General features: G+C 43.0%; 1 protein-coding gene across 5 annotated transcripts in view; it reads right to left on the bottom strand.

Annotated features, from left to right (window-relative positions):
* klc1a (kinesin light chain 1a) overlaps nucleotides 1–20,496 on the bottom strand; it is a 38,304-nt gene extending 17,808 nt beyond the window's left edge. For all 5 annotated transcript variants that reach the window (XR_013767434.1, XR_013767435.1, XM_079175397.1 and 2 more), the window contains exons 1-10: nucleotides 20,136–20,496; nucleotides 14,397–14,664; nucleotides 12,953–13,183; nucleotides 12,468–12,546; nucleotides 8,834–9,062; nucleotides 7,695–7,782; nucleotides 5,099–5,200; nucleotides 1,681–1,854; nucleotides 495–594; nucleotides 134–186 (exon numbers count right to left, since the gene is read on the bottom strand). Coding sequence is in view for 3 of the 5 variants with exons in the window: in XM_079175397.1 (XP_079031523.1) it covers nucleotides 134–186; nucleotides 495–594; nucleotides 1,681–1,854; nucleotides 5,099–5,200; nucleotides 7,695–7,782; nucleotides 8,834–9,062; nucleotides 12,468–12,546; nucleotides 12,953–13,183; nucleotides 14,397–14,663 (1,323 nt within the window). In the remaining 2 variants the exon portion in view is untranslated. The remainder of the gene's footprint in view (nucleotides 1–133; nucleotides 187–494; nucleotides 595–1,680; nucleotides 1,855–5,098; nucleotides 5,201–7,694; nucleotides 7,783–8,833; nucleotides 9,063–12,467; nucleotides 12,547–12,952; nucleotides 13,184–14,396; nucleotides 14,665–20,135) is intronic.
* Nucleotides 20,497–20,749: the final 253 nt, after the last annotated feature.

Raw genomic sequence — 20,749 nt, 5'->3', positions numbered from 1 at the left:
TAAAAGTGACTTTTTAAAGTAATCATAAGATCTCTATATATGTCATATATATATATATATATATATATATATATGACAAAAAAATAACTAGAATTATACTTCACAGGTTGATAAAAAGACAGACTTTGCTCACCTTGCTTTGCTCCTCTCTCTCCTCAGCATGCATCCATATTGGTTTGTTCTCATCTGCAGAGGAACACGCGGTGAAGTGAATCAGTGCTGATAAACATTCAGACAAACAGCAGCAGGGAGGACGAGTTTCAACAAGTCACTCTGGTTCTGAAGAAGTGCGTTAGCTTTTCAGCTGAAAGGTCATTTTTGTTTACAGCAACCAAAATGCCTGAAAATATTAACCTTTACATGAGAAGAAGAGAACAGCGGGAGAAGTCAAAGAAGTACAGATCTGTTTGTGTGTGTTGGTTTAGAGTCACTACTGAATGAAATGTGTGTGTGTGTGTGTGTGTGTGTGTTCATCGTCCGGTCACATGTCGTACCATCAACGGAGCCGAACTCCCTCTCGTGAGCACGGGTGAGGATTTCTTTATACAGAGTTTCAGCCTGCTTGAACTTGCCCTGTTTCAGGTAACAGGACGCCTGAAGAACACAAGAGGAGCAAACGTTAAGAGGCAGCACGACGCGGGAAATGATAAAGAGGTTGTCCGACATATTACATGTTTTTATAAATATGAAACATTTTATGTTTATTTTCCACAAATACAATTAAAAAGGTGCACAATGTGTAAGATGTGGCCACACGCTCCAAAAATATAGGGAGCAGCATTTCACCTCTAATACTGGGTCCATGAAAACAGAGTTTACAGTCATCACAAACTACTTACGAACAGCAGGGCAAGAATACGCAAAATTACACCAAACTGCCGAAGACAACACTCATCTTATAATCTTCTCGTGTGGCGTCGGCCTATAGTTTGCGTTCGCCATCCGTGTGTTTACTGTGACGGTAACCCGGGCTGTACGCTTCTTGAACATTTTGGTAGTTTGTTAAATGGATTAAATCCAAAGTGGAAACCAGAAAACAACTCGTATTTTCTTTTCGTCCTTCCCGCCACCAGGAGACCAAGTTGCTGGGAGGAGAGTGTGCGGATCTTCAGTTAGCAATTAGCTGTAGCAACGCCATCAAAGCAATAGCAAAACCTCAGCGTTGGGGGTTCGATCCCGGAAGACTGCCCCGACTCCCCAGCAAACTTTCTGTTACACAGGTTAGAACCCCAGTGCTGCCGCTGTGGCTCCAGAATGCCAGTTGATACCGCTAACTGCTAACCGCTAACCGGCCCTCCTCCTGGCTAAGTACTCTCCTAGCGATGGGGATGATGAGGCGAGGGTCTGAGTAGTTTTTTTTCGTTTCTGCCACTTTGATCTACTACTACTCTACTTTAGTTCTACTACTTCGTCCTCTCATGTTTGTCTGAGGACAGACTGGACGTTACAGTGTCTCACTATCGCCTCTCCAGGTACAAGTGGTATTACAAGGCGGGAAGGGCCGGGGCTAGCTGGTTAGCATGCTCAGTCCTGTAGCGTTTTTCATATTTAGCGAGTTAACCCTCAAACTAAAATCTAGCCTCTGTGGCACGTTCACCACTAAACTTGATCAGGCCAACACAAGTGACAACAAGAATGACAACACAAGTGTTAACTGGCTGACAAACGGCCTCCTCTCACCAGGTTGTTCTTGGTCTTGGCCACGTTGGGGTCGTCGGGGCCCAGTTTGGTCTGGTAGATCTCCAGGGCTCTCATGTAGTAGTACTCCACCTCCTCGTACTTGCCCTGGTTCTGACACAGCAGGGCCAGGTTGTTCAGCTGCTTGGCCACATCCGGGTGGTCCTTCCCCAGCACCTGGGACGGAAGCAAGAAGAGAGTAAAGGGGGTTAAAACAACAGCCGTTACATCAAACTAAATGAGTTTTAGAGGACAAACTGTGTCTCACATGGGGCCATTTGGTCAACAGCTCTTCTTAAGGCTGAGAAACTACCACCAGGCTGGGACCAGGTGCTGTAGCTGCTACTCAAATCGGTTTGCAGTTGCTCTCTTTAAGTGGCTATAAAACGTTGGAATTCACTAGTAACTGGTCAGCAATACATTTCGCTTCCATCTCTGAATTTCCCTCAGTTTAAATCCTCTTGTCTGGTTTTGTCATTTTGGATTTCCTGGAACACAAAGCCGTCTGCCAATATGTTGTCCATCAGCAATATTTGTTACATCTCTTGCCAGGTTGCGTTGACCCTTTCACTGCTTACAGCTTATTTGTAACATTGCTGATCTTGAAGTTTGAGCATTTGAACATTACTCACTCACAACATTTCCCTCAACAGCAGTATCAGCTGCATATTATGAGCTACCAATAAATTCAGGCCGTCATAATGGAAATTAAATCTGTAACTGGTGTCTAACCTACGGAGGCATCTCCTAAAGGACTTCGACCTGCGGACTATCGACCTGCTTGATTAAATAAAAGCAGAGTACAAACACACGAGTGCAGCAACAAACGGCCTTCATCACAGAAAACGATACCCTGCTGACTAAAGACGCAGAACCGGCATGAAAAATAAATCTTTGCATTAATGTGAATATGAGAGCGCTGTAAGCTTCTCCTGTGTGCTGAGGCGGCTTAAAGTCATGAAAGGCGAGTGCAGCGAGCGTGAAAGAGATGCAAAAGGACCATGAGAGACTAAGGTGACCAGACCTAGAAAAAACCTGCAGTGAGGGTTTTATCTGAGTCTGACTGAGCAGAATGGAGAGGGAAGGACGAGGAGACCGGCAGAGACTTTGAGTCTCTTTTTCCTTCCTGGCACTTCTTTTTTCAAAAGAGGATGAAGGACAGAATGCAAAAGAGAAAAGGACATTAAGCAAGAGAAAGCCAGAACTCTCTGCTGGCTTGAGAAACGCTTCAGTAACAACACAGAGGAATGGGAGACGTGAACTGAGGGAAAAAGCACTTGGTGTGAAAAATGAAAGAGTATCAGAGATAAGACGTAACTCAAGCAGCTTGTTGTTCAGATTATTAAAGTATAAAGCTGTAGGAGGTCTGAGATCAATCCCTCACAGGATCATCTCCCAGCCTCTCGGTGTCTGTGATCCACAGGACGGTGCAGAGCTCTCTGCCTACAGTATTCACTCCTCCACATTACACATCTGACAGCTTCCCTGTAAACATCATTAGCTGGAGAAGGATTGCCATCAGCGATGACGAGGTCCGGGTCACTGAGTAATTGATCGTGTTTATCGATAGACATCCGAGGTGATTTCTGGGAAGCTCTGAGAAACACTAGCTTCCTCTAAATGTAGGCTGAAGGACCTCTACTTACAGGGCACGGACTGAATCCATGTTTTATCCAAATATTTACTGAATATGGGGATTTTTCTTTGGAGAAATCCTGAGATCCGTTTCTATCCCTCTGAGACACATTTCAATAAAGACGTCAGTGCAAAGACACAGCTAGCAGCAGGTAGAGCTTCAGTTTCTTATTCAAGGACATTTGAGCAGAAAAGAAAACGTTGGCTGTTTGATGAAAGGTTCAAAAAGACTTCTAATGCAGTGGACTTATGGGTTTACATGATGTTGTTTCATTTAAAGGATAAGGCAGAATTACATACTTTTGCAAATGTCAATAGATCAAAACAAGCATTAGTTCCTCAATACTTTGCCCATTGGTTCCTACTGAAGACATAAATGTTTAAAAACAGATTCATAATTTAATTCGATCAGTTCTTTCAACAGTCGGCCAACGTAGTTTTTATTAAGCAAAACAGGAAGAAAGACTGCATTTCTCCTGGACTACTTCAGCGTTTAGTGAGTATTTGGGGTTCTATGTTGGATTGAGTCAAATAAACTAACTAAATATCAGAAGACTTGTTCATTCATTTAGCGTTAAGAGGCTTTAGTGGTGAAGTTAAACACTTTGTCTTTCATTCACTGCTGCAGCGTTCATGGACTGCATGAAGGACAATATGGCAATTATATTCAATACAGATAATTGTTGAATTACAAAAATATAAAGTCACTATTCATATTGACTGTAGTACTGAATATAATCACTTAGATCAGCATCAGATCGGGACGTTCCTGTTCAACAATAAACAGAATCAAACTGGATTCATCATCAGAATGTTTTCATTTCCTCTCAAATAACCTGAAGAGTCAAAAGCTTCTAAACCAGTTTATAGCTTCATCCCTCTTTTCTCCCCGACAACCAAACTCACTGAGGAGCTGAGCTTTCCCGAGCTTCTATAAATAAAATAAGAAATGCAGGAAAAAGGAATCCTTATTATTCAGCAACTCTGCAGCAGCCACCTCGCCTGTGCAGGAAAAACTCAAATCTTTCAGCTCAAGCGAGAGCGTAATCTTCTGAGTTTAAATAGCGTAACAAAAAAATGAAGATGCTCAGGCTTAACCAAAGCTGACGTCTCATTCTCAGATGAGCGAGAAGGAGCCGAGGACAGATACAGAGAAGTGGATCAGATGCTTCAGGATTGCTGAGCGGCATCTTTTTAAGCACCAAAGACGATCTCCCCGGAGAGACACAGGCTGACCCATGATGCACATTTAAAACAGAGTACACATATTGAAGGGTTTTTGTTTTATATATTTCTATGAAGTGTAATTTCTTCATTTATTGTGCCTTAAACCTCCGTCACCTAAACAGCGATTGTCCAATCATAGCTTAGCAAAAGTAACTAAATTACCGGCACTTTCCGGGAAATGTTTCGAGGTCTTGAGGTGGGAAATTGGCGGGAACACATTTGGCTGAATATTGATCCCTGCTCCTACTCACACATCACCCCACGCAGGAAATGTTCCAGAGCATTTCAGGGATGGACTGCAAGTTTATAAAGGACTCGAGTGTCTTTAAAGCCGGTGACTCATGGAGAGTGAAATATTCAGTGCTTAGTGTTCGACTGTTCTAGGACACAGAGTTTGTCTGAAAGTGAAGTGAAAGTTAACTTTAGTTTGAAAGTGAAAGCTTTAAGTCTGGTGAAGAAGAAAAGAAGCAGAAAACAGCTGCTTAGCCATGCGTCCCTGTCGTTTGTGTAACTGCTTCTGAATCTGTTTAGTCTTGGTGTTTGATGACCGTTGACTTACCTTTTCTCTGATCTCCAGCGCTCTCTTGCACAGAGGCTCCGCCTCCTTGTACTTCCCTCTCTTCCCATACAGGACGGCCAGGTTGTTGAGGGTGGCGGCGACCTGACAGGAACACAAACACATCCATTACTTCATTTCATTCATTCTTGGTGGTGAGCCTAAATCGCCTTCAACCGCAAGACTCCGCGCCACAGCAGCAAAGTGCCATTAATCTGGTGAGAAAGTAATCATCGAGGAGGAAGCGGAAACAGGAAGTGATTGTGGTGGGCTGTAATTTGATCCCAATCAGATGTACGATGAATCTTGGGCACTCAGGAAGAGGGAAACTACCGAGGTCACCTCTGATCTCTGATTCAGACAGGCTCTGGTGGCCATGTGGGCAGAGTGGGAGGAAAGGAAGGAAGGAGGGAAGGCAGAGGTGACTGGAGGAGGGGAAGGGAATGTAACAGGAAGAGAGGAGGGAGATAAATTAAAAGGACAGCGCAAAAAGAAAACGCTATCACACTTACAAAACACTTTATCAGTAAATGTATTCCTTAACTTTTCCTTCACAATCTATAAGAACGAACTCTAAAAGATGAAGATCATTCCTCACAGACTCAGATATCAGAGAAGACAAACGACTGCAAATCAAATGATTCGACTGCAAAGACGATGATCATCCTTTAAGTGTTCTTATGAACTACTTCACAGTTTCTTAACCGGGGGTCCTTGACTCTATAACAGGGGTACGTGTGTGTATATACAGTATATTTTACGTCATGCTTCAGAGAGGTGACATGGTACATATTAGAGTTATCATGAGTTAGAGTTATCATGCCAAGGTCCAACCTTCACCTGTCACCGGATCTGATTCACTGGATGTAGACTGTGGGTATCAATCTGCCATTGCCCCCTCACACCCCCCCCCCTCCCCCTCCCCCTCTCTATTATGTAAGGACACCAACGCTGCAACCTGGGCTTAACGCGCTCAAGATGTGAACGTTATAAAGTAATACATTTTTGCACTGTAGCAGAATGCTAATAGCTGCAGCTACATCCTTTATGTAGCACCGTGGTGAGATTACCTGCAGCCCAACTGGCAAAGCTACAGACCAATCAGCTCCGATGTAAACACGATGGACGTGTGTTGCTACACGCATGATGACCAACATTCAAAAAAAGGGAGAAAAGAAATGCAAAAGATTGAGAGATTAAGAAGATCGTAAATAATGTAGAAGGAAGAAACCATATGGTGAGAGGAACCCGGGTGAGATAACGGTCTACATTATTGATAAAACTATGATTTTTTGATTATAAATCACTGAACAAAATCATTTCTTTATACAAAGAACCATCAGGGCCTGGTGAGAGGATGAGAGGAGGGCTAACCTCAGAGAGTGATGGAGATCCAGACAGTGGCGACACAGGCCTGCTGGGGTTAACACAGTATGTTTACGGTCACACCGACAAACACAAGCTAATGGGGTCTGAGAGCAGGAGCGGCTCAATTATTTACCAACTCTACCGTGTTCGCTGTGATCGTTCTGGACTGCAGTCACAGATGCATCACAATGTGTTTGGAGAAATTTAATTAGGAGAGCTGTAAATAAAAATGTTTGGCCTGAACACAGCTAATATTTCCCAAGAGGCTTCAGGGTAACATGTACTAAATTCTTCTTCTTTTTGTATCTAAGAAGTAAAATTCATGTTCTTATATAAAGGAAATTCAGTAGCTGGTGTATTAGCGCAACCTTTTTACCTGACTATAAACCAGTTGAAGTGTTGTTATATGTGTTACCTGAAGGGGAGTAGGGTCACATATTATTGTTCGCCTGAGGGGGAAACCGGGACACTGCAGCAGCCAGAAATAGGTGTAGATCAAAGAGTAGAGGGAGTCTAACAAGATAAAGAACTCTTTCTCCTTTAAATGCATTAACTGCAGGTTAAAGTGTTTATTGGTAGAGCTCTTTCTATTAAAGGGAAAGTTAGACTTTTAGTGAAATACACTTATTGGCTTTCTTGCCGAGAGTGAGATGAGAGGCTACCGCCAACACCCGCTTAGCTTAGCATAAAAACAGGGGGAAACAGCTAGCCTGGCTCTAGCCAAAATGAACGTAATCAGCAGACAAGCAGCCACACATAAACTCTCATTACACCACAATGTGTCAAGTTTAAGCTTTGGTTTGTTTTAATTAAATAAATGAGGAATATTATGTTAATTATTGATCTTTAGAAGCACCGGACTTTGTGACCTTTGATACAGTAAGGCTAGCTGTTCCTAGTCTTAATGCTAAGCTACGCTAACCACCTAATCGCTGTAGCTTCATATTTACCATACAAACTTAAGAGTGGTAAAAATCTTCTCATCTAAATCCCAGCTAAAGAATAAACGTTAAATAATCCGTTTAATGTTGTTCAGATGGGAGAAGTTGCTAAAATATAACAATTTTTCTGCACCTGACTACAAAGACTATCCGCCCTACAACCCATTATGTTAAAGTGAGATACAAGATACATCTCTAATATTTAGATAAGTCAGATTGAAGCAATGTCACAAAGGTATTGTGCAGAGAAAACATGGCACAGCTGAATAAAGTGAGACAGATGTACTCACAGCTGGATGGTCCCTGCCGAGAGTCTTCTCCCTGATGGCCAGGGCGTCGTTCAGCAGGTTGGCTGCCTCCTTGTATTTGTTCTGATCCCTGAAACAGACAGAAGCAAAACAGAGTCAGACAGAAACACAGCAGACACAGATGGACGGACAAGCACACAAAGAAAAGAAACATAAAACTAAGCCAACACTTTCCACCAACAGTCCGTTATTTTCAGGGTGACGTGGTCCAAACAGCTTTGCAGCAGTTCCCACAGTCAATGCAACAGTCTGCAGACAACAAGTCGACCCAGCCTCTCATTCCTGACTATTCACGGCACAGACTATTCACTGGATAAGATTTGTGGGAGTAAGAAACACGGGTCCAACCGTCTTGTGTGTCACGCTTTTGTTCTTTTGTTCTTAACACTTCAGCTCTATTACTGTACTGTAAATCTCTGGTTGTGTCTGCTATGTTTGCTGTGTTCCACTTCTGACCTAGAAAGGCATCCAACTATTATTTGGGAGGTCCTACAGAGGCCCGTCACACAATGCTTTGATGGTTGTTACCCAAAGTGAGTTGTGAGGGTGACAAACAGACTACATGCTGGAACCGTTATCACAGCGTTCTCTCTGCAAAAAAGCTGTTTCCCCCCCAAAAAAAATTGTGCTATAAGAGCAAAAAGGTTAAAACAATTCCTTTAACTGATAACTACTAAAACATGGCCCAGCATTCACAGGCTTCGACTCTATTCTGAAGTCCTGGGAAGGCTTGTAAAGTAGTCAGCGTGGCCTAGGACTTTAAGGATTTACAAGCTAGTAAAGACTTGTGTTTTCATGGTGCCAACAGTGTGATGAAGGAAACAGAAGAGGAACTGTATATTAGTCCCAGCACTGATATTATTATCATCTTCATAGGAAGTAGACAGAGAAAGAAAGATCTTAATTTAGATAAAAAATATATCAAATATGCCACCAAATCAGATTAAATGTATTAACTTTTGATTTAGGTTAAACGACTGAAAGAGGAAGGTGAAACAGTCGGCCATAAGGTCCTTTTGTAGCTGGTAAACTCCTGGAACTGCCTCCTTGATGTCTGGGACACTATTTAGGGAACAACAACTAACAGCTCAGAGCCCAGAGGAAATACCCGGTAGACCCACCTGTAAACAAGGGCGAGGATATTGAGCATGGTGGCCACGTCTGGGTGGTCGTGTCCAGAGGTCTTCTCCAGGTCTTCCAGGGCCTGCTTGCAGAGGGGCACAGCCACCTCGTACCTGCCCTGGGAGGCGTACTGGATCACCAGGTTGTGGAGGGTCCTCAGGCGGGCCGGGATCTCGTAGCCCCCCTGCTGGGCCGCCGCTGCCGCAGCGCTGACGTGAGTCGGCTGGACTGGAGACAGACGGAGGAAAGAGGGAGAAAAGATTAGACGCACGGGACACACACCTCGTTTTGTTTGGGGAATATATAAGTTTGATGCTTGAGAGAGGGTTGATTTCTTTTCAAACTGTAATTACAGATAAAGTCAGTATTGTGTTCACTAATAATACATTTTATAACTAGGGATTTAAAATGCCAATAGTTTTGGTCCACTGATTATTTTCTCCAACAATCAATTCATCGTTTGTTCTATAAATTCAGTCACATTTCCCCAAATCCCAAGAAGACGACTTTAATACTCTTATTTTGTCCGACTAACAGTCCAAAACCCCAAAATATTACATTTTCTATCACATAAGACAAAGAAAAACTTAAAATCCTCATGACTGAGAAGTTGGAAATAAGTAATCTTTGGCATTTTGTGCTTAAAATGTGTTTGAATATGAAACAACTCAAACGTTGGTTCATTTTAACAATCCTGTGAAGATATTATTTACTTGAGGTCCTATAAATAGGTCAAAGATGAAACCACAACAAACAAACAAACAAACAGGCTACTAACATATGGCCTGCAAACAAGATTCACACATAACCAATGACCTCATTCTGCTACAGCGCACAGCAAATGTGCTGCTTTCTGTGGGTTTACGAGGTCAGGAGGACAGGATGAGGAATGTCTGCCTGTCTGTGTGTGAGAATGTATGAATGTGTGATGATAACACCTGATTGAATTCCTTATTAAACAGCATGTAGCATTCTTTTTACTCTGAAGGAGAGACATTTTCTCTTACGATGTTTGTTATTGTAACAAAATACCTCGGCCAATTCCTTGCATGTGAAAGTCTACTTACAGTAAACCTGATTCAGATTCTGGGGTAAAAACTATCATCAGAGTCTCCTGAATCGCTCGTTTTGACCGAAATCTAAAGAGATTTTCAGATCATCATCGGTAGACATAGACCTGGTACATTGTGGTTCACGGCCGGCATCTTAAACCCCCGAACTCAAACGGTTTTTACACATCAAGGCCAGTTTACCAGTCTTATGGAATACTTGAAGGATAAGAAGCCATCAAGTTGCATCATGGGAAGTGTAGGATGCACCTTTCTTTCTTCAAACGGTTGTAGGGACTAAAAGTGAAGCTCCCTCTTAAACATCCTGGAGGTTTAATGGAGGTGTTTTTCAGTAGCTCACCGAGTTAACCAAATGACGGATAATGTAAATATTTTGTACAGAAAAAATCTGCGCCGCTAAGCCGAAGACCAATTTAAATAAAGGCAGGGCTGTCATCACCATTATCTCTTTCCTGCTGACGGCAACTCACCAAAACCCCAAAAGCCCTTCAGACAGGAAAGACATCTAATCTACCCCAGCATTACACACACACACACACACACACACACACACACACACACACACACACACACACACACACACACACACACACACACACACACACACACACACACACACACACACACACACACACACACACACACGTCTCCATTTATTCAAAAACACACCGTACTTTAAGCTCTGCTCATCTGCACATGTGATTTATGTTCCCACTTTTATTTGATGCCATGAAGGAGGAGGAGAGATTTTGGAAACATGGAACCAATAAACCTCGTGCTTCTCTCCGCCTCCAGGCTTCCACCCATCTGTTTCTTATTCTTTAGTCCTCCGAGTGTTTTGTGTACACCGTCCTCAAATGTAGCTCGATTGTATTTACTGTAAGCACTGATGCGTGGGTGTGAGCAACAATGAGACAGGTTTATGTGTAAATGGGCGTGGGTGCATAATTACTTTAAAAATAAATTGTGTTTATCTCAAACCTGACTTAGAACTTATTTGCAAGTTGCTGTGAATGATTCCCAACATTAAATACATATTATTTCTAAAATGTATAGTTAGATGTACAAATGGATAATAAGAGTTGTGTTTGTTAGTGCCAGAGCTCATTCTTTTTACCAAATCACTGCCCTGTCCTTTGGTGAAAATCCTCAACAAAATAAATAGAATAAAGATGAAAATCTTTCTCCGTTTGCAGCACCAGGACCTTTTGATATATACGCTACTATCTCAATAACCCAGAGGAGAAACCTCATTTGATTTTTAATTCATTGTGCAGTGTCTTATGATGTAGAAAGTCAATCTCATGCTCCCCCACCTTCCCAACCAAACGTACAGCTACATTCTATGAAGTGTGTCTCTATTTATAATTCATACTCAGTCTGTGCTGCTGGGAAAACACTGAAAATCTGCATCATGAAGCCAGTTTTCCACCTAAAAACATCAAACCAATGGAGCCCCTCTAATTTGACACAGTATCCCGAAACCAACCTGCTCCGCTCTCTCTGCTCTACAACCTGCACTGCAGTCAGAATTTAGGCCAAAACACAGAGAAGTCTGGATCAAAACCTAAAATTAGACCCACCAAAAAACACTGTGCGAGTGGGAAATTAACCACCCGACATATTCTGGTCATATTCATATTTAAAGCCAAAGCTCACAGCAACACTACTGTGGTCTTTGGCCAAACATTATTTCGCTCGACTACAGCGACACAAAAAGAACTCACTGCAGAAACCCTGAGACTACATAACACTGTTTATAACAACACACTGGTTGGGAGTTTTTCACCCCATTTGGCCTCCCTCCAGGCTAAACTAGGTCCTGACTAATGGGCCTTTACAGCCAACACAGCTTCACTGTCTGGGCTGCTGAGCGACTGAAAGAGCAACCCATCAAACACTGAAGCAAGGGGTGGACGTGAAGAGTAGGAGCAAAGAGCAAGAGAGAGAGAGAGCAAGAGAGAGAGAGCAAGAGAGAGAGAGAGCAAGAGAGAGAGAGAGAGCAAGAGAGAGAGAGCAAGAGAGAGAGAGAGAGCAAGAGAGAGAGAGAGCAAGAGAGAGAGAGAGCAAGAGAGAGAGAGAGCAAGAGAGAGAGAGAGCGAGAGAGAGAGAGGAAAGTTAAAGCAGAAAGAGAGAAAGATCCATGAGGCTTCAGAAAAGTTGAGAAAAAGTGATGTCAGGAGAAACGCACCATCATAAATTAGGTGATGTATATATTCTGACACTGGGGACATCCACTGACTAGACGTCGGTATATTTCATTGTCGCTGGTGCAAAGATTTGTTTTCAGGAGACAAATCCATTTTTAAAAAAGGGGGGACATTTTCTAAATTTCTGCAAATCATTAGTCATCATTAGTCACAACCTTCAACTGCAAAGTATTAATGTTCTAGAAGCTGAAGTTAACGATGTCATTCAACTATTGCATAACACATTTTAGGAAACTATCTCCCCCACGATCACATCTACGCCCCGAGGAAGGACAGGAACTATATTTCATATCTGGGTCCAGGACTGATTATGAATCCCCCCCCAGAGTAGAAAGAAGAGGAGGGACACTTACTGCCTGGAGGTTGATCGTCCTGGTCATCTGGGAAGAGATCGTCCAGAGTCTCTTTACTGGAATCAGAGTCCTTCTCCTCCTGAGAGGAGGTGTGAGGGGGAGAGGAGGAGGACAATGATCAAACTGACTCCATGTTTACTAAATTCATAAAAGAGTATTCTTATTTATCTGCTCATGCAGTCCTTCTGTAGCCTAGGTCCAGTCAAGCTAATTTCACAAGTGTTACAATATTACAGATGGTTAATATTGATTGATTTGTATCGACTCTGCTGCTGATAAGGAGCTCAGGGAAGTGACTTAAAAGCTCTTTAAAATACAAAGGAATCAGTGGGAGAGAAGCAGGAGAAAACAAACTTCACTCATTTAAAAGCCTTTCTGTTAGACTGATGGAAGCTCGTGAATCCCTACTCTGTTACTGGAGCGTCTTAGTTTTGGAGTAAAATACGTCTCGTCAAACACACTCTGAAGAAGACCCGGGGACTCACCGACGGGGACAAGTCCTCGTCGTACTTCTTCAGCTGGTTCATGAACTCCAGGTGCTTCTTCTCCTCCTCCAGCTGGGCGACGCTCTGCTCGCTCTTCTGCAGTTTCTGCTGCGTGCCGGCCAGCTCGTCCCTCAGCCACTGGTTCTCCTGGCAGAGCCGGCGCACCTGAGCCCGAAGCTTCTGCTTCTCTGACTCCACCGAGCTCAGGTGGCTCGACAGCGCCATCATCACCTGGACAAAGACGAGGGGAGAGGGAGGGGGGGGGGTTTCTTAACACAACACAGTTGCTTTGGGATTCGGGATGTTTAGGAGTCTGTTTTTAGGGTGGTATAAAGTAGACCATGTTTCCCTGCAGTCATGAACATGATCTCATTTGTATGAATTGACTTACAACCACCTCAGAACAATATTCACACTCGTAGCTACAGTCATCCTGGGCTGTAGACCAACATCCTTCAACTAGTGTGATAATTATCTGAAGATATTAAAAGCGTCAGATTCCGTGGCAGCATCGTGTGAACATTCGGGTTTAAAAACTGATGACAGAACTGAACATGCGTACACTGGTGTTACTGTGAGGCACTTTGGGTAAAAGCATCCACCTAACAGCAGATGGTGTGAGGTACCGGGAGGGGTGTACTTAGACAAAGTGTTTGAGGCATAGAGAGAGAGCAGGATAATTATGCAGAGAAATATGAATCACACTCTACTTTACAATAACTGCGAGCTGCCTAAAGAGCTGAAGGTGGGTATTACAGTCAGCATGGTGCAGTGTATTGTATATTTAATAGGCAAGGCATGCTGGGAGATGGAGATGAGGGGCTAAAGCATCAGCAGTGACTCATCAGTGACTCATCGGCCGGTGTTTACCAGCTGAGTAACGACAAAGAAACTCTCTCGAAAAGAAAATCTGCATTTTTTAAAAAGAAATGTTTTATTTCTTAGCTGTAAAATCTTCTCTTCATGTCTGCCTCAGGAGGATTTGGGATATCTTTGTTTTATTCCAACCGTGCACCTTTAGAAGAGGAACTTAGTCTGTGGAGTGCGTATGCTTTGTGTTCTTAGTCTGTTATTATGTGCATCACTTCAGAAAGAGTCAACTTAAGGTCAGTCTGCAACATCTTTTGAAGCCTTTGTGAAGTCTGTCTCAGATACGCCTCCATTCTAACAAATGTATGAACAATAATTAAGTGATGTATAGACTGCAGTTTGTCCTTTTAGCTCCTCACGTGTGGTGCTGCTGACAGGACAAGAAAAAAACAACAAGAAATGCCATTTCTGCATTACTAATATTTTAAAAAAGGAATGTAAAGAATGGTGATATTAGTAGTAGGCTCTTGTTTGCACTGTCCACGATGCTGCTGTAATCCTGTAACTGTCCCCTCTGTGGGACTAAACTATCTTATATTTTAGCTGGTGATGATTCACCGATGACTGACGGTACCTGTGCCTCGCTCAGCCCGAGCTCCAGCATCTCCAGAGACTTGCGGATCATGTGGGACTTCTCCTCCACCAGGACGCCCTCCTCGTCCTGCTTCAGGCAGCGCAGCGTGCCCAGCAGGCCCTCCAGGATGGAGTGGTGCTCCTGCTTCAGGGCGTCCAGCCCCTGGATCACCTGCTTGGTCCGGGAGATGATCTCGTCCTGGGACAGCTTCTCCCCAGGGTCCTCCTCCTCCTTCATGCACACCATGGTGGACATGTCCTCACGCATCCTGCAGATTCAACCACAGGCACAGGAGAGTTAAAGTCAACGTGATGTATTCATCCATTTTAATGAGCCTACGCATACATGGCCAATAAAGCTGATTCTGATAGAACACTGAAAATAAAGTCTGTATCATTGTGACAGGAAGGATCTCATAAAAGTACAAACATCAGGCTCTAATGCAGAAGAGCTAATTATTGTCTAAATCTTGAGTACGGAATGAAACACGGAACCTTCAGATGTTTCATTCAGAGTTGCATCCTCCTGACCTTTTCTGTTCTTTGTGGCAACCACACAGCCCGACGCATCTGCCTATAAATCAATACTGGCTTAAACCAAAAGGTTAGACCTGAACCAACCGTCCAGGCCCAGTGGACAGCTCCTGCGTTCTCTCGACCTCCAGGTGGTGGAGGTCGAGAGAACGAATAAGAAACGTTCGTGCTTTGCCTTTGAGCAAGGCACTGACAGCAGCAGAGAAAAGCCGCATAAACAAAAAGGTGAAATGTAATGTCGCATTAGTGACAATCCTGTTTTGTGAAAAAGGCGACTTTGGTGCGGCTGCGATGAAAAGTTGAACCTGAACCACAGACAATAAACCTGCTGCTGCCTGCTGACGGCTTGAATCCAGATGTGAGGCTCGTGGGCTGCGTGTGGTTTACAGATAACGACAGATGTGAGGTGAGGAAAGCGCTGCAGGGAACACGTGCAGAACTTAAATAAATGATGGGTGCTATAGCTACTAGGCGTCTTTTGTTTGGTAACCACCACAGTGTTACAGTGTTGTCATTGTAGTCAGCGTCTATTAGCTTTCCATGTATCGAGTCAGTTTTAATCACCAACCAAAAACATACTCAAATATGACACTATTTTAGAAAAATCAAACATAACGTTTGGTATAGCTTTGACGTGTTTACAGTCTGCAGTTAGAAATCACTGCACAGTAAAGTAGAACCAACCCTAAACCTCCATATTCATGATCACAATATCTCCAATAACAATCAGCGTCTTAGTGCTGCCGTAATGTGGTCATAGCACAGAATCAGATCCTGAATCAGCCCTGGTGATTATGCAAATATGAGCCAAAAACACTGCACGTTAATATCGGTTCCTCTCACAGTGACCCTCAACAAGCTCCTCATGCACTCCTTCCCACTCGATCCTGACTTTCTTTGCTTTGTATTTGTGTACACACACACACACACACACACACACACACACACACACACACACACACACACACACACACACACACACACACACACACACACACACACACACACACACACACACACACACACACACACACACACACTCTCTTAAGAGGATTATGACTGATCGCTTCGGCAGCACTTGTAGTGAGCTTCCTAATAAATCTCTGCGAGCTGTCCAAACTCAATAATTACAGAAACACTGACTGAAGTTATGTTTCTACTTCACGGCTCGCTGAAGAACACAGAAGTGAAACAACTCTGCAGTGTGACTCACTCAGCAGTCTTATCCTTCGTGCTGCAACGACACAGTGAGTCCAACCAGCCGGCCCGCCTCAGTACAAGAGCTGCTGTGGTACCAGAAGACATTTTGAAAAGATCACATCAACTTCAAACTTGTACTCAACCACATTTTAAGAAGGATTTCCTAATACTGTAGGCAAACCGATAAAGCAATATGATTAGTATTTATCCTGCTGTTGGTGTTTGTCAAAATCAACATCAGATCCAAATGACACTTGAATAGTTATATTCCCATCAACATCCTCATTATAGATTAACCTGCTGGTTGTTTTTCTCGATAATTGACCCGTCATTTGGTCAATAAAACCTCAGAAAGAAGTGAACAATGCAGCCAAATAAACCATCAAATCCTCAAAGTGAAGAAGCTGGAACACAGGTGTGTTTTCTATTTTATCTTAAAGGACGATTCATTAAACTTACAATACTTATTCTATAAAATAGTTTACAGTAATTCCACATGAGATAAGATGCAACTAGTCACACCTGTCTGAGTGGAAATTTCTCCAGCAACCACCCGACTGACATGTTTTCATGTAAGCAGGTAACCAACCAACAGACGGGCTGCTTCAGCAGTAATAACGTACCTGTGGACAGTAATCCATCAAGTGATCAGGAAAATGAACATCATGTCAGTTAACACCAGTGTTTCCATCACATCCATTCAGCTCAAAGTCTGTCGCTGCTATATTTAAAGATGCAAGGATCAAAATAAAAGTTAGAATACCTTTCACACTGGATCCTTTCAAAGAGCCATGCATTGAGCCTGGGTATAAACCCCGTTTAATTCTCCAACAACACAGAGCGAGGTCGACTTTAAACCACTGGAAACACCCAAAACTGCAAAGCACGAGACAACTACCACTGCAGGCAGAGTAATACAGAAGTGAAAGTGACAGCACAAGCCTTTTATTTTGGGCATCAGATGAGTCTCAGAGCACTCAGCACCACAGGGAAGAAACAGAAACTACGTCTGATGTTAACTTTTGAAATGCTAATATCTGGCTTGAAGCGGAGAGCCCGGGGGACCCTGTATAGCTCTTCATGTGAGCAGCTTAAGGGAGAGATGTTCAGTCTATCGGGAGGTTAGGGTTGTGTTTGGGACCAACGAAGAAGAGGAACAGTGCTCTGCAGGAAGAGCAACACTACACAGAAACGATCTGAGTCAGCGATGTGGGCTGACAGTCATTGGACGATGAGAGCTGTGATTCAACATTTACAGAGAGAAAGTCTCAAAGAGTTTCATTTAGTGGATCATTTTTAATCAACAATAACACTCACAGACGTGTGTTTGTTTGGCTGCTCTTCATCAAAGTCACAACAGTTGTTCTACCTGTGTCCGGTCTATGAAAACATTCAGCATTCTCTGTTCATGGTGTCTGGTGTGTGTACGGCTTTAAACATGGGTTAGGGGTAGTTAACAACACAAGCTATCGCTACAACAAGAGCGCAACCTACAGAAAGTACAGCAGCAGAAACACGCTGCAGGACATGAGCTATGAAGCAACATTAGGAGTGTCTCTGTCCATGACGAGATAAGATCCAGTATTCACTCCCTTCAAGCTTTATTTGGGCTTTTTCACTGCTGAATATTCCACTTTCTTCACCAGCTAGTCTAACTTTGTCATGTCATCAGACCGTTATTGCTGATGGATAAAGCTGCTGTCCTGAAAAACAAAAGCAATAAGCTCATGATGCTGTAAAACTCTGTAGAGCTGGAGGGAACTGCGGATAGAAGTAGAAACAGTGAAGAGATCCATTGTTTGTATAAAAATAAATATTATAGCTGCTTTAAAATGGTCATGGTTGTTTATCTGTCACTGTTCCTTTGGCAATTCGACACACTGGAGTCTCTTTCTTCAGTCTTAACAATGAAGCCGTTACTAATGCGTCATGTGATGAGTTTTTAGCTTCAGGGTGAATAAATCAGGCAGTCACGAGACTGAACGGCTGAAACGCAGGAAGTGACGAGTATGATTGGGATCAATAATTGACAGATTTGAAATCAACTTTAACCCAACTCACCAACAGAACAGCCTGATTCCGTGTTAAACTACGTGTCTTCTCCTAAACTGAGTCTAAGTCCTCACAGGACATGAAGAGCACCAGTGACTTGCTGTATATTTCCATGAGCGAGCCTTGGGCGAGAGGTTAAGTCGATCATTGGAACCATATATTGCAGATAAATCAATACAGGCCGTAATAAGTAATGAAACATTAAAGCACAGAAATATCAAAAAGATGTCTTAAGTACTTCAAAAGAAAGTGTCTATGTCACAGTACACAAACAAGTTTACACATCTTACATTTAGTGTTATAATTCAAAACAAATGAAAAATACTGATGTTTTCAGCTTCAAACATCAGTAGTGGTAAGGCTATAATTCAAAGACTAAAATTCATAATTACTTCTCTGGAAGTACCATGTGTAAAAGTACACCCCAGTTCAGTGAAGCTGTACTACATCTGCATTGTTTTCAGCAGGCGTTATGTTTTCGTTGTACGCTGGTTCACCTGCAGAAGAAAGAGCTCTATGCAGCTCAAGCCAACCCTGCAGCATGACTACCAAAACCTGCAGCGACAACACATAATTGTCATTTCACACCAGCAGTGAGTGAACACACACACACACACACACACACACACACACACACACACACACACACACACACACACACACACACACACACACACACACACACACACACACACACACACACACACACACACACACACACACACACACACACACACACACACACACACACACACACACACTCTGAGCCAACAACAAGCCTCCCCAGAGAGCAGAGGGGTGTTAGCCTGGAGGTTGTCATGGGTACTCCTTTGGGTGGATTAAATATTCAAGAACGGAGGGCACGGTAAACTAAACTCAGGTACTGAGATATATATATATATATTATATTGGAGACAGAAGATCTGCTCGTTTGATCTATTTAGTCTCCATCTTTCTTATTACTACATTTTAAAACAGGCGTAAATCTTGAGGAGCTTCCCATCAGCATGAACATCAATTAAACAAATGCATTGATTGAGTCTGTTCACCTGCACTTTACTATAAAACACACCAGTGCTCAGACACTTTCACTACATTGTCTTTGTTATTGGACACCTTTGTCTGCATTTACGTCATATTTTGGGTCCAGGGTGTTGGTGATTCTCTGTTAAGGTGATGCAGTTTGGGATTGCAACATTCACTAAAACAACCACATGAACTTTGTGAAAGGTATGTTTTGAACGTCTGTTGATGCAACTGATGGCTGAAAAATCTCTTTTTTTGTGTCACAGTTTTGTGCGTGTATGTGTGTGTGCGTTCCTGAGATTTCTGTCGTGCAGTGAGTCCTACATTTCAAATATTCACAGACACCTGTGAGTGTTTCCAAGCTGTGAGTCCTCACACTGAGATCCACTGTCCCTTCTGAAGCCGTCTCCTGAACACGCTCTGAATATCAATGAAAAAGGGGAACACCCAGCTATCACATGACAAAACATCCAGACTGTCGCTGTGAACGCATTAAAGCCCCAACAAGTGCATCTTTCCCCGGCATGTTTGCTGCTGCTTTAGTCCCAGCTATCTCGCTTACAATGGATTAACCTGAAGAACCAGTTAGTTAATTCCTCCCTGTACACACGCGCACACAGTGCTGAAGCTCCCTCAGTGACAGTTGATGTGCTCTAAAGCGTCTAATTCCTGCAATTAGACGTAAACACGGAAAAAACACATCAAAAGGGGTTCATCTTTAAAACGCATATAAAAATAAATATATAAATAATAATTCAAAATGCTTGTTGTTTGACTACTTGAAAACAACAGGAACATTTCTGTCAAAAGTGGTTAATTAGTTAGCTAATGATACAATTCCAGGAAATACACGGAGCCATTGATACAATTCCAAGAAATACACGGAGCCATTGAAACAATTCCAAGAAATACACGGAGCCATTCCTACCGTTCTCTAGGACATCCGATGTAGCGTCACTGTAACGTCCGTTTGTCTCTTTTTACCGTCTGAACCACGTCTTCTTTTAAATAGGGGTTGTTGTTCTTTTAACCGACAACGTCAGTCGATAAGAGTAAGTGATTAAAAATACAAATATCCACAAACTGTGTCCCGGCTGACGCTGGTCTTCACTGCATCAACCGCCGTTAAAATGATGACCAGCTAAAGCTACATAGCTAGCCCCCTAGCTGTCAAAAAAACAATAACACAGGCTTTAGTCGGAGCCATACGAGAAAAGCCAGTTCTCATGTGGTTCCATTGCAGGAACGAGTCCACACTAACAACTTGATCGTGAAGATGACAGCTCGCTGGTCCACTGACTGACTGACTGACTGACTGTGCGGTGCGGTGCGTGAAAATGGCGTTAACCGGCAATGATGTCATCGGTAATGACGTCATCCCCGCCCGGGTTAAAGGAGAAGCTGCGGTGCAAGTGAAGCAGCCAGATTTATTTTAATACTTTTAATACTTCTTCTACAGTAAACACAAAAAACACGACCGGTAATGTGTTGGTTGTTTGGAGGAAGTATTAGCAACTTTCACTCAAGTAAAAGTTGCTCCCA

This window comes from Pholis gunnellus (assembly GCF_910591455.1).
Source record: "Pholis gunnellus genome assembly, chromosome: 15".
NCBI classification, from domain to species: Eukaryota; Metazoa; Chordata; class Actinopteri; order Perciformes; family Pholidae; genus Pholis; species Pholis gunnellus.
Note: the sequence above shows the minus strand (reverse complement) of the source record. Positions and strands in the feature narration are given on the sequence as shown.